This window comes from Clinocottus analis, unplaced genomic scaffold (assembly GCF_023055335.1).
Source record: "Clinocottus analis isolate CAN_PGR_092001 unplaced genomic scaffold, fCliAna1.0.p SCAF_21, whole genome shotgun sequence".
Taxonomy (NCBI): domain Eukaryota; kingdom Metazoa; phylum Chordata; class Actinopteri; order Perciformes; family Cottidae; genus Clinocottus; species Clinocottus analis.
The window spans coordinates 4,548,007-4,562,187 of NW_027175943.1; the positions used below are offsets into that span (position 1 = coordinate 4,548,007).

The 14,181-nt window shown below is 45.4% G+C and overlaps 1 protein-coding gene across 1 annotated transcript in view; it reads left to right on the plus strand.

Moving 5' to 3' along the window:
* Positions 1-14,181, plus strand: part of rbpjb (recombination signal binding protein for immunoglobulin kappa J region b) — a 40,337-nt gene that overhangs the window by 20,259 nt on the left and 5,897 nt on the right. Inside the window, exons 2-8 of the mRNA XM_068587390.1 lie at positions 2,209-2,247; positions 8,659-8,754; positions 11,363-11,528; positions 11,876-12,050; positions 12,926-13,063; positions 13,351-13,463; positions 13,793-13,933. Of these exons, the coding sequence (XP_068443491.1) occupies positions 2,209-2,247; positions 8,659-8,754; positions 11,363-11,528; positions 11,876-12,050; positions 12,926-13,063; positions 13,351-13,463; positions 13,793-13,933 (868 nt within the window). The remainder of the gene's footprint in view (positions 1-2,208; positions 2,248-8,658; positions 8,755-11,362; positions 11,529-11,875; positions 12,051-12,925; positions 13,064-13,350; positions 13,464-13,792; positions 13,934-14,181) is intronic.

A 14,181-nucleotide genomic window follows, 5' to 3' on the forward strand; every position in this document is an offset into this window, starting at 1 on the left:
GCATTGCTGCAACCATTAAGGCGCAGAAACCATAAATATATAAACGAGTACATTCACAGTTGTTTACACTTTACTACTAGAGCTTTGTGCCCTAAAGGAACATTGCAGTGGTGCTCAAGAATGTGTCGCCTATGAGCGAGTATTGTCACATATCTGCAGTGAGGAGCACTCCTGCAGTTTGTTGTTGAACAAAATACGCAACAATTACTCGAGTTATCGATTGCATGAAAACAGTTCTGCAACTATTTAGAGAATTGAATGAATAGTCACGTTTTTCATTTTAGAAACTGCCATCTCAAATGTGAGGATTTGATGGTTTTCTTTTTCACACCTTTACTTGAATCATTTGGGATATTGGACAAGAAATTTGAGGATGACACCTTTTTAAAATTATTGCAGTAATGAACAAATTAATCAATACTGATTAACTGTTAGTTGCAGACCCATTTTTATTCAAATGAAATTTAAGAATTGGTTTGTTTTTAGTTGTTTTGCTCACTGAATAGTAAAATGCAACAAAACATAAAGTGAAGCTAACTCACCTGGACGAGGAGGTTGTCCGACCAGATAATAAAATAAAAAAGTCTACAGAAGTTTAAAGCAATAATTTGTCACGTCACATTCTGAATTTCGGATCCTAGTTGGCTTTTTAATTTTTTTTTATGTAACCACCCGTGATGTTTGAGTTAGCAACTGTAGCCAGAAGCAAACTACAAGTGACACTTTTGGCTCTCCGGCTTCTTCTTTTCACGCTCACTACATTGAAGCTGCCGGCTGTAACCTTGCTGACGCACTGCCAAAGCTTTTAGAGAAAAGAAACAGAAAAAAAAACTGTTTTAAATTTGTGCAAATAAATTAGGATATGTACTGACGTGTTTAAAAGAGAAAGAAGTACTGCCAGTGCTTTAGGCTCTGCTTTTCGGTCCCTTTTTTAAGTACCTATGCGAGCAGGCCCGACTGTACTGCCTGAAACAGGTTGCACACGTCGCTGCTTAACCAACAATGAAACAGTCCTCCTCCAGCGGTGACATGTCGCAAGTTGACGGCCTTTTTCTGTACGTGTGGTTAGAAGTGGTTTCCTTGCTACGTGTGATCTATGACTACGAGTTTTCAGCTATGACTCAATTACAGTTTAAGCAAAAGTCAGCATGCTGGAAGCGTGTCCACTTTTAGGACAGAATCTTTGTAATGAGTCAAGATATATATATATATATATATATATATATATATATATATATATATATATATATATATATATATATATATATATATATATATATATATATATATGGGGTTGTCATGACATTGGAAACAATCAATCAATGCTACTGTCACAAAGATTTTAAAGGGCATACAACATACAGAATTAAGGGGAAAGTTTTTTTTTTTTTTTTTTTTTAAAGTGAAATGAGCTGTAATGTATGTTTCATCCTTTCATGACGTAGATCATGACGTTTTTTTATTTTATTTAAAAGACCCCCCCGGGGCGCGACCTACATGTCAAATCGGTTGATTCACATACCAAGCAGAAAGTTGAACTGAGTTTCCTGCTTCATGGGGGGTCGACGGATTTAGAAAACTGCAGAACTGGTAGTTTCAGAAAAGGTCTTTTATTGGAGTGGTGAGGGCTAATCTACTAATATTGAAGTTTTGAGAAGTGTCTTGCCTCACGCATGATTATGTGCTCTCGGTCATGATGGAAGAGGTGTGTTTGGTCAGTCTTATTTTTAGATTCTTTTGAATGAAACAATGAGGTCATCCCCCTACACACGCACACACACATCACTTATTATATGTTTAAAGCTGTAGGTCATAAAAACCTAGATTACCAAGATAAGTATGTGTAGTGACTGTAATCTCAAGCCGTCCACGCCCTTTATTGTTGTCTTTGGTGAGCTGGTGGCCGTCTCGGACCCGTCGGTTATTGTCGGCTCTTCTGCTCTTGCAACGTCGTCGGCATTTTTGCGTTGACGCGCGGCGTGTTTCAACGTGTCGGAATGAAGATTGGTGTCTGTGCACCTGCTGACACCGGACATGTCCTGTCACCTGCCTGTATTTGAGCTCGCTGCCATTCCACGCTCAAGGCCACTGTGACAGGCGTGTGTGTGTGTGTGTACGTGCACCATTGTGTAATGCAGTGTTTACTCTGTGTGTTTGTGGTTGATAACCAGCCCACTCATGTTGTGTTCTCACTTTGTGTCTTTGCAGGAAGTTCGGGGAGCGCCCTCAGCCACTGCGCCTAACAAGGTGAGCGCCTGTATACGTGTGTGTGTGTGTGTTTCTGTGTTTACTATTGTGTGTAGTCCACCTGTGTGTAGACGACAAACAACAGTAGTTCAAGAAACTCCTGTGTGCTTTAGAATATAAAGTTCACCGCCTGCGATTCATTTGAAGACGCTCACAGTGATCCCAATTGTTGGAGCTGCGTGCAAGGTGTCTTAAAAAGTTCTCAACAGCGTAGCACAGAACTAGGGTATAAACAGTTGTACGCCCTTTTTTTCTTATTGTAATTCTTTCCGTAATCGGTGGAGGGTTCATTCGCTTATTGAAAAACAAACGAGAGCATGAAATAAACTGTTATCCAGCTTGTCGTTGAGTCAGAGATGAACTCCTTTCTGCAGATGCAGAATCAAGTTGGAGTTGCGTCTGACAGTTGACCGCAGTTCAGATGGGCTGCATGTTGTTGCCACAATAACAACGGCACACCAAAGCAACAACATTACATGCATCGTTTATTTTTCGAGTGTAATTCTGGCCTCGACGCAGCTGTTATCGGTTGACCCCTGCTGTATTACATCATGTTTGTTCCGCTGTTGATTGTTTATTAGTTTGATCGCTGTAGTTTTTCATGCTCCGAGACATGCTTTTGATTTCCCCGTGTTAAAATGAACCCTGTGTTTGGTCGGAAAACAAGCCAGAAAAGCGATAATTCATCTTCTCACAGGACTCTCTGTCCCCGCGTGGACTCTGTCTGCACTGTGACTGTCTGTGCTGCGTCCAGCGTAGCTTCCACCGCTAGCACTGCAAGTTTTTGATTATTCGGTTCCTCTTATGTTCGTTCCAAGTCATTTGGGTGAACGCACAATGTTGATGGATGTTGTGGCTTGCTTCTGGACGTGTGTGTGTGTGTGTGTGTGTGTGTGTGTGTGTGTGTGTGTGTGTGTGTGTGTGTGTGTGTGTGTGTGTGTGTGAGTGAGTGTGTGTCTGTGCACTTGTTTGTTTGTTGGTGTCTCTCTTTCTCTTTTCTCTCTGGCTGCCGTTCGTGTGTGTGTGCGCACATGCTCGTCTTTTTGCGCGCGGCACTCGGCGGGGAAAATGAGGGGTTGCACACTTCCTGGAACAGCCGAGAACGGTTTTGGGGGGGAAAAAAAGGGGCCGCAGCACTTTTTGATGTGTCGCCCTCTTCATTCATGTGCTGCCAGTCCGCTGGCTTCCACTGGCCCTTCCATTTGTCTGATTGTTCCAATGGCCAGATATATGACGGACACAAAACACTCTGTACCCAGCCGCCCAAAGGCTTAAAAACAGCCTCATTGTGTGTGTGTGTGTGCTTGTACCCCTGTATATCACGGTGTCGTGTTCTTTGTGTTCGTCTCTTTGTATTTGGCTCAGGGTCCTTGTGTCTCTATGTTCACTCACACCCACTCCATGCAGCAGCAACAACAGCCCCAAGATTTTCTGTCGGGCAGCGGCGCAGACGGCTATAACAGTGCGCCGTCCTGCAGGGGCTTTTTAGGGCAGCTCAAGCTCTGGGTCCTGCAGGGCCGCCCTGTCAGGAAGGCTACTCGACTGGAAATACAATACATGGCACGCATACACTGGAAGCAAGCGCACACACACACATACACACATCTTGCATTCAGGCACACACACACACATGCGCAAATCTGCACACAAACAGACACAACTCACAGGACATACAGGCTGGATAAGCTGCCTCCTCTGTTCGGGGGAGCCGCCCCTGAAAGGGCTTATTCTCCCAAACAACAGGGGAAGGGCCGGCTCTGCAGAATCCATCGCCTCAGATGGAAACGCTCAATACTTTGTCTCTTTCAGTTATACGCGTCTTTGTCGAAGAGGCCGAAATTCAGACGAAAATAAAACCCCGATGACCGGTAATTTGTGCCAGGCTATTGTTTGATCTGGAGCTACACACTTGTGTTCCATAATAATTTCCTTTTGCATTCCCCCCCCTCCTCCCTCCTCTCTCCTCTCTCCAACCATCTTATGGTTGACATCTAAATTTCCTTTGGCAATCACAAAACAGGCGAAGCTGAACCAATTAGCTTCCACTGTTTTACCCCCGTCACCAGCCGCTGATCGACTCACACTTGTGAAATATCCGAGCTGAGATCTCGTGCATGATCCCGTTGTTTTAGGCTCACAGGGGCCTTCTGGAGGTTGGACATCGAACCAGCACCTGTGTCCGCCGTGGGTCACCTCGCTCCCAGATTCACGCGTGCACTTCCGATTTTCAAAAGGAGGGCGAGCGGCCCGAACGGGCGGATTGCTAACGACCCAAACCCGACACCACGGATGTGTGTAATCTACCTTTTGTGATTCACAGGGGCGCACGCTGATTTCAGACTGATCATCTTAATTGAGCTATTTCACAATACTGTGTGTGTGTGTGTGTGCGCGTGCATATTTGTTCACAGGGGGTCATGTGACAGCGCCGCTTCGCTGTAGACGCTGTGGCAGATGTACGGGACAGATGCCTGTCTGCTCTGCTGCATCTGTAGCCTGGCTTAGCCTAGCCCCTCCTCTCTCTCTCTCACACACACACACACACACACACACACACACACACACACACTCGCCCGACCCCCCATAGTGCCGGCTGTTGAATATTTGTCTGTTCTTGTAAATCTGTCTGGCACATTTTTGTCTCTTGTATTTCCCATTTCTTTCTCGGGTGTTTATTTTTCTATTTCTTCTTCTTCTTCTTCTTCTTCTTCTTCTTCTTCTTCTTCTCCTTCTCCTTCTCCTTCTTCTCCTTCTCCTCCTTTTTATTGCATTTGCTGAATGCCCTTTAGCACATTTTTTTTAAATTACAAATAGAAACCTGCGGCTCGGTGCTTGTTTGCTCGTGTCCTGTGTCGGTGCCGCCCCTCCTTCCTTATTAATTACATTTAGCATATTTGGCCTAAATAACTGTGCACGTGTCTCATTAGTTAGGCCTCAGTAACAGGCAGGTAAACAGCCGCAACCTGCGTCACAAATTGTATCGCAGTGGCTGCTTTCATTTGCGTGGATGCATTGTTTCTTTGTTATTGCTTGTCAATAGACGTGGGCTACTTTTCATGATTACATGTGAAATGTGGCTTTGTGTGTCTGGCTGCTGAGGTTGTAATACCCATAACCTTAACTTCCTGTCTCAGGGCTTTGGTTTCACAGTTTACTTTTTGTTTTGTTTTTGTGGTTGTTTTGTTTACTCTTATTCTTTCCATACAAATATCTGAAATGTTGTCATTTTGTGCATCTGCGCGCTGCCAATTCTTACTTGTATTTTATTTTCACATTGTCGCTCATTCGTGGAAGCCCTTCCTTTACCTCTCTCTATTTGAACTATCCAAGTATACAGGACTACCTATGCTTATTAGTGAATGGGCTCATCTACATATTTGTTATACTGTGAACGGCCTCATAGTCTTTTTGACAACAGTTTATTAACACATATTGCAAACATCTGCATTTTATACACTGGGTGTGTCAATTCAAGTTCAAGCGATTGCTTTTCCGTTCTTTTGCATATGCTTTTTATCTCTAGAAGTCCCGGATTTCCCCACCTCCCATCTGTATGGCATTGTCATGTTTATAAATATTTTGTGTCTTCTTTTTCAAAAATATTCAAAGCCAAAGACGCCGTGATTTGTATGGATGCAACATCACATTAAAAATCTTCACATTTTGAAATATTTGGTATATTTGTAAACCTTGGATTCCCCCCGCTAGAATTTAATCTCAAATTCAGCGGATTTCTCTGCAACAATGCCTGGCTACACAACACGAGTTTGTAAAAGATGGAGACCCACCACCGGGGTTTATGTTATTTCTGTGATCCCAGGGTATTGTGTTTCGTTTGAGTGCTGCCACATGCGGCGGGGGCATCTTTGGTATCGATTCAGAGCTTGTTGAGTGGTAGCTGGGAAGCGGATCACAGTGCTTAAGAGGACATTGCAGATGGCACTTCATGAAGAAGCCATTGTGAGTGAAGGCTTCATCACGGAGTGAAGCGTTTCCGTCTTGACCGGGGAAACGGTTTCTCCCCAACTCGGCCACAGCGGTCTGGAACGACTTAGCGAGCAGCGAAACAGTGTTAACCACAAGCCAGGGCTGTCGCACGAAACCAACCCGACGCCCGCGTGAGACGCTGGTGTCGTGCGGCCGCGCAGCAACGTATGAGATGACGTTTGATTAAAGAGCCAGAGGTATGTGGCTGATTCAATTTTCAGCTTTATGGTGGGAAATTGGTAACAATTAAATCATTGGATCACGCAGACGCGGAGCAGCAGGGCGGTTTGGTGTCGAGCACCCGAGGAGGAGCGAATGGGATGGATTGACTGCTCCGTTCCCCTTGAACTGCCCGTTTTGTCTTTGAACCCAATATATATTCAATTTACCGTCAGATCCTCGGTATTGGGTAATCTGGATTGTGGTTGAATTTTTGCTGCTTGAAGAATAACTGTGAGCTTCTAGCGGTTAATAATGGTTTATTTGATAAGGGAGACAGTGCACATTAATAAAAAACATTTCTGTAAGTGCGCCAGAGTTAGCCAAGAGGCTATTTTTCATCTGTGGTCCCGAGAGGCAGATGTTACAAAACAAACCTAAAAACAGAAATACGATTAACTCCGAGGTTATGCAATATTGACGCTTTACAATGCGCGCACAAATAATGAGTAGAGTGGGAATATTAATATACGTAGTATCATCATTCAGGAGACTCTTAGACATAGAGGCTCACAAATTCAACACACACAAAGCAAATACAATTTAGCTATTTTAAAGTACAAGCAAAAGACAAGATAATGCTGCATGCCGTGCAGCCACAACATGTGTTCTTTTATCTGTGATGTCACCCTTCCTGCAAATCTGCCGTGGATCACAGGCAACGTCGGATGTGGACAGTGACACGGGCCCTGCAGGCCGGACGCCAGCGGGCTCTGGGCTGGCTGTGTGCTCTGCACATGATCGATAATAACCGTGAGCTCAGGGGCCCGAAGGGGTTCAACGCGTCCGTGTCAGAGTGTTGCGCTCGCTCCGTAAAATAAACACAAATAAAGTCCACATCAAGAGTCAGCTGCGTCTTCATCAAACCACGACTTTTGAGAAGCTCCAGTTGTGTTGCACCTTTTTTTTCTTTCTTCTTCTTCTTTCTTCTTCTCCTGCCTTGATTCAGGAAAAGAAAATAATTTTCTCCATGTGGTGTGTAAACGGTATCAGACTGCATCGGATCAGTTAAATGGCCTCAAGTGTTTGGAATTCCAGGATTGTACCTCCTTTTATTTTCAGTTGCAATTTAGAAAATTACTGAACAGAGCGAAAGCATTCTGCGCCGCTGCGAGGACTCAAATCGCGAGAAACGATCTCACCACACAGCGAGGTGAGAAATACAACGTTTCCCTGGCCAATATGAAATGGATAAACCAAAATCCCTCTGCGGCTTCCTTCCTCCTCCTCTTTCCCCCCTCCATCCCCTCCCACACACACTTACACACACACGCACTCACACACACTGTGAGGGGCCCCTTGCTTTCAATAACAAAAGCCTTGTCTAACCCGAGCATGCGGCCCAGTATTGCGTGGCAGAGTGGAAAGCTGTGCGTCTGAGTGGGAAGCCCTCGGAGCGGCCCGGCGTGTCAGGTGTCACTGACATCTGTGCCGGAGCGCCGATTGGGTCAGGGTGTGTTGATGTCCATGCGTGTGATGCGTCTTAATTGTGCGCCCAAGCCTGATCTGTGACCTCTTGCTTTTCAGCACGGCATAAGCTCTACTGGTGTGTCCCCCTCACCCTTCCCAAAAAATATATTACAATGATTTTTTCCCGGCTCGTCTGTGTAAAGGAGGGGTAAGAGGGTGGGAGGGTGTTGGAGTTGACAGAAGTAATAGGAGCGCGGACCTTGCAACATTTTGACACGGGATGAGAAATCTTTGCTGGTGAGCTCAGCTCTGTTTTGTTTTTCTGTTTTTTTTTTCTTCAGCTCTGGTGTTTTCTTTTCCCTTCTTCTCTCTTTACCTCCCTCCCCACAGCCCCCTAGTCACCCTCTTCTCTCCCCGCCTTCCCCGTGCTCCTCACTGTCCCTCTGAGCCGGTCATTCACGTTTCAGCCCACCCACCCCCACCCCAAACGGACCCAGCTGGGGGAGAACATAGCATTTTTGGCGAGCAGGCTGTGAGGCTTTCCAGAGGTCGCTGCGAGTGTACCGAATGTGTCTTTCTGTATGTTCTCATTCCCCACTTCACACGCTTTATTTTTATAATTTGTTTGTGTGCGCACTAAATCGTTTCAAAACCTATACACGGACACACACACACACACACACACACACACACTCCCTCTGCTTCGCCGTTATCACGTCACCTCATCTGCTGGGTCACAAAGTGGCTTGTTAACGAACATCTGTCTCTCTTTCCCTCTCCGTCTTTGTCTTGCAGAGAAGCGATGAGGAATTACCTGAAGGAGCGAGGTGACCAAACTGTCATGATCCTGCACGCAAAAGTTGCACAAAAATCCTACGGCAACGAGAAAAGGTGAGCGTGTGATGCCTTTTCATCAAGGTTGTTCTCGGTCCTTGATAATCATTGGAAGTGGTTGAGAAAATCAAGTAAGGCGGAGACGCTTTCACAGGTTCACAGATGGAAAATGCACCCAATTTCATCACTATGTGTAATCTCTTTGGATCGCTCTCCACTGTAGGATTAACACTTCACATTCTTAAAGCTGATTTCTTCTCCGTCTCAGAGGAGTCATTCATCATTTTTGGGAAATATGCTCTGTTCTAAAAGTTGAAATGTTTGATCAATATGAACCTTTAGCCAGCAGCCAGTTACTTGAAGCAACGAAAAGCAACACAATCCCCCTCCCAGCGCCTCGAAAGTTCATTAATTGACATTTTTTATGTCTTCCATCTTTACAAAAACTGAAACGTATTTTGTTGGGGGGTTATGTGCCAGACTATTTCTTGGCCGGGAGCAATCAAACTGTCTTCTTGCTTCCCGTCTATATTTGCTCAGCGGCTGTCAAAACTTTGCTTTTTTTTAATCCAATTTTGAACATTTTCATGCCTCAGTCCCAGTTTTTTCCCAAATGCGGAGTACAAAAAGACAATCGCGTGAAAGTGTCGACCTCTTATTCTGAACGATGCTTAAGAAGCCTTTATACACCTGCTGTTGAGTACTTTCAATGCAAAAAGCCCCGCTTCAAAGGAGCCTATTAGCGTCATGTAGGAACACACACACACACACACACACACACTTGGCCTCTTCACTGCAAGGGTGTATGGAGAGGCAACGTATGTCACTCGAGGGGTTTCGTCTAAGGAGCGTGTGAAGAGCACACATTCCAGCTCGCCTCAGTGCAGCGCCGGTACCTCGACCCTCCTCGACCTCGACCCTTCGTGACCTCCCGTATCAAAAGAGGTCGGAGGAGGAAGCGAGCGGCGACCTCCTGTGTGAGGCCACGTTCAGGTGAAGGCCGCGAGGCGGAAGGAAAAGGGAGCGGGGAGGTTTGGGGAGATGGGTAACAGGGGAGATTTTAAAAAAAAAGGCTCAAGAGCATACAGGTCTCCGAGGTCCTTAAAGTGTTGCTGTCTTTCTTTGTTGTCGCTCTCTTGAACTCTGCAGCTCATCTTTTCTTCCTCAAGCCCTTCCTTAAACTTTTTTTTTTTTTTTTTACAGCTAACCCCCACCTCCCCCTTCTCCCGCTTCTTTTCACTCGTTATGCAACTTTGCAGCGCTCCATCCTCCGCCTGTTTTCTTGGCCGATCTGCAGCGCCGCTTGCGATCTCATCAGGCCTATCTCTTGGCAGATCAGCCAACCCCCGAGACACCTCGGAGAGCCGGAGCACAACATGAGAGAGCCAGAGACTAAGAGGAATTCCTCGGATACATTCTTGCTCTCTTGTCCTTAAAGTGACACCAGCGAAGCGAATGTTAATAAGACGAACAATCCAAACTCTTGTCACACGGGCCTTTTTTACAGGTCCAGTAGCTCGCCGATGAAGGCCTTAACTGTGTGTGCTCAGTTAAAACCACAGTGTCTGTTACCAGTCCACCATCCAGCTGTCGGCAAAAAAACAAAAGTGTCTAAATGAGTGCGCTTAGCCGAAGGATTTCTGCCGTATCACACAGTCAGAGCTACATTCCCCCCCCTCACAAGACAGGTTTCTGTCTCTGTGCGCATATCAGTGTTTCAACATCCTCCAGCCTGCAAAAAAAACAAAAAGACAACCTGTGACGCGCACGTCTGTCTCGCGCCGCTGATTACATCTGCATGAAACATAACCAGGGAGCCCGAGAAAGTGGGCGCATGAATGCCAACGGGCTCTTTTTCTTTCTGTCTGCGCTTTTTATAGTAGGTGAAAGTAGACAAACACCCACAGAGACAGACGCTTAGGAAATAGGTCGCTTTCCAGTTCCACACTGACGCACATGAGTCTGTTTGAAGTTCTGCTGGATCAGTCACGAGTTGATCTCACATTTGATAAGGCCAAAGTTGTCTCTCTTAAAAATGAAAAAAAAAGAGAGTTCTGCACTTGATGTTAGAAAGCATTTCAAAGGAGCGAAGCGGGAACAGTACGATGTCCTGAAATGGAAAGATTGGTTTCATGTTGGGCTGCTCGTGTTAACATCTGCTAAATTAGACCGGACAGCTTAAGGAAAGAGTGCTTAGTTCGATTGTATACAACAGCATGTGTGTGTGTGTTGGGAACACTGTGACCGTCTTGATGCGGCGTAGCACAGGTCTGCCCTCTTCTGGTGGAAGTGAAGAGATGCACGCTGTGTCCTTAAAGACACGTTCCGCTTGTTTTTCTGCCAGTTGTTGACGATTGGTTTGTGTCCTTGAGATGTACTTTTCTGTAATTGTATTACACTGTTTATGTGCCACTTTTTAAAATTAATCTTAAAGACACAGAACTTTTCTTTTTTCGTCTCGGCCAGAGGCTTAAAAACATACTATACATTTATCTCTCTATATCTATGAAATATTAGTTAAAGGGGCAGGAAAAAAAACGGATAAATTAGTTGACTTACTCGGCTGAACAGGTTGCCGCTAAAGTGAATACCAACGAAGGAGAAAACAGATGGTCCGGCGAAGTTCAGTCCAAGCGCTCATGGATGCATTTGTGCGTGCGTTCAGGTTCTTCTGCCCTCCTCCCTGCGTCTACCTGATGGGCAGCGGCTGGAAGAAAAAGAAGGAGCAGATGGAGCGAGACGGCTGCTCCGAGCAGGAGTCGCAGCCGTGCGCCTTCATCGGCATCGGCAACAGCGACCAAGAAATGCAACAGCTTAATTTAGAGGGAAAGGTACAACACACACACGCATGCACGCACGCACACTCGGTGTCACTATGTCACTTCCTTTCACACAGATACATGCAGTCATTCACAAGAAGCTGACACAGCTGCACACCTTCCCTGCCGGCACTTTACTTTACTTTACTTTACTGGAAGTCTGTCACTTGGCTTCAGATCATTCTTCTGTTGACAGTGATGACACATATGTAACCCGGGGGGTGAAAAAAAAAAACAGGAATGTGAGCCGTGTTCTCATGTCACTCTGTGTGTCTTTCCCAGGAATCGTTCATTATCACCAGAAAAACAAAAATACATCAAATGTGTTCTGAATGCTGTCCTTGTTCTCCTCCACCCAGAACTATTGCACAGCCAAAACCTTGTACATATCCGACTCCGACAAGAGAAAGCACTTCATGTTGTCCGTCAAGATGTTCTACGGCAACAGCGCGGACATCGGCGTCTTCCTCAGCAAGAGGATCAAAGTCATCTCCAAGCCCTCCAAAAAGAAGCAATCGCTCAAAAACGCTGACTGTAAGTCTGACGCGTCGCTGTGTCGAAGCGCATTTCTGTCTGTTGTTCGTGCTGAGGACACTGATGCGTTCTGACGTTCAGTGAAGCGAATGCTTCACTCCCTTGTTTGTCAAATACTGTGGTGTGTGAGTGTGTGCACACACACATTTGACCTCCATCTTTACCCTTTGGGTTTGTTATTCAGTACATTCTATGTTCATTGAGATTTCTAAAAGCAGTGTTATAGATAACGGGTCAATTATGGACGACACTCATTTCACAGCTTCATGGTAAATTTCTACTCACTTATGGACTTTACAAAATGACAGTCAAACCAAAAGTCTTCAAATTGTTATGTTTAAGTGAAGCTTAAGTTATGGTCCTAATATTGTTGGGACCTTTTTACTTAACAAATATACGCTCCGAAGGTCTGAATTTCCCTCTTTAGCCTGGCCAAAATATCAACACAATTTTTGCACACACCAACACAGACGTCATAGCTTAATAAATAAACATGGAGGATACAAAGAGGGGAAAGAAAGCACAGAAAAACAGAAAAGAAGTCACTTAAAAGGTTTCACAGCACACTGTTTATACCAAGAAAGGAAGCTTGCACATTTCAGACTTGTATTTAAATCTTGTTGAAATCTTCTAATGTGTTTATATCTGTTTGATTCGATTTACATTTTCAATTTGAATTATTTAATTTGTCTTATTGTCAGTATTCTTATTAAGAACAGTATCATGTGTTATGTCTAGCCACTAGAGGGCAGCGTAGCGTCACTTCACCACAGGCACATGACCGGGTTAACACATCACCTCGCAGCTGTGAGCAACGCGTCCGGGTCGTTCTAACCGGTTTGTCTGTGTCTTGGTGTCTTCATGTGGTTCCACAGTGTGCATCGCGTCAGGGACCAAGGTGGCGCTCTTCAACCGGCTTCGGTCCCAAACGGTCAGCACGCGCTATCTCCACGTGGAGGGCGGCAACTTCCACGCCAGCTCCCAGCAGTGGGGCGCCTTCTACATCCATCTGCGTGAGTCCCGAAGCGTCAAGCGCGAACATCTTGACTTCTGAAAAGCTTTAAGTCACGCTGAGGTTCAGCGCGAGGAATGTGGTTTGACGGCTTGTCACCGCGTCTCTCTCTCCGCTCATTGTAAATGTATCCCACAATGCGTTGTAATTATTACACAGCTGAGTCATCGCAGACAAAGGGCCCCATTGATGGAACGTGGGTTTTTGAATGAAACCGGAAAAAAAACGTCTCGTGGGTTATTCGCCGCAGCGCTGACTTCTTCATTCCTGCGTTGTGCGTTTTTTCAGTGGATGACGAGGAGTCAGAGGGAGAAGAGTTCACTGTGAGAGACGGATACATCCACTACGGCCAGACAGTCAAGCTGGTCTGCTCCGTCACTGGCATGGCCCTGCCCAGACTGGTAAAATGACCCATTTAAGATAAGAGTTGATCAGCGATGAAAATAACACCAAGAAACATGCAAATCACTTCAAGAAATACATTGAAATGGAGGTTTTTTTAATAAAGATTACCCAAACTACATACACAGCTGTTTCCCCCTGTTTTCAGTCTTCATGCTAAGCTAACAATGAGAGTGCGACGATTGATATTCATGTTAACATTAAAAAAAGAATATTATTCTGACATTAGTTCTGTTTCTTTACCGTTTTTAGTGATTTCTTTCTGATCGACTTCCCTCTGCCTGTCAGTCTTTCTTGCTCATCTTCGTCTCATCCTCTTCCCCGTCAGATCATCCGCAAAGTGGACAAGCAGACGGCGCTGCTCGACGCCGACGACCCCGTCTCCCAGCTCCACAAGTGTGCCTTCTACCTGAAGGACACGGAACGCATGTACCTGTGCCTTTCCCAAGAAAGGATCATCCAGTTTCAAGTTAGTGGCTCAATTCCTACAGATGGTTGAGGGTGATTGTGAAATAAAAGGGCTGAATTTAAAGGGACTTTGGCCTCAAATCCCGCATGTCTTCTTCATATTTATCATTATGGTACGGGGCGATGTTTTGTCTTTGAAGAAGTCCCGAAGAAGAAGTCGTGAAGCCAAAGACAGGATGAGAGTAGTCTTGATCGGCTGCACTTGTCTCTGCACCAGATGTGCATCAAGGTCGTGACTCCCCCTTTTCT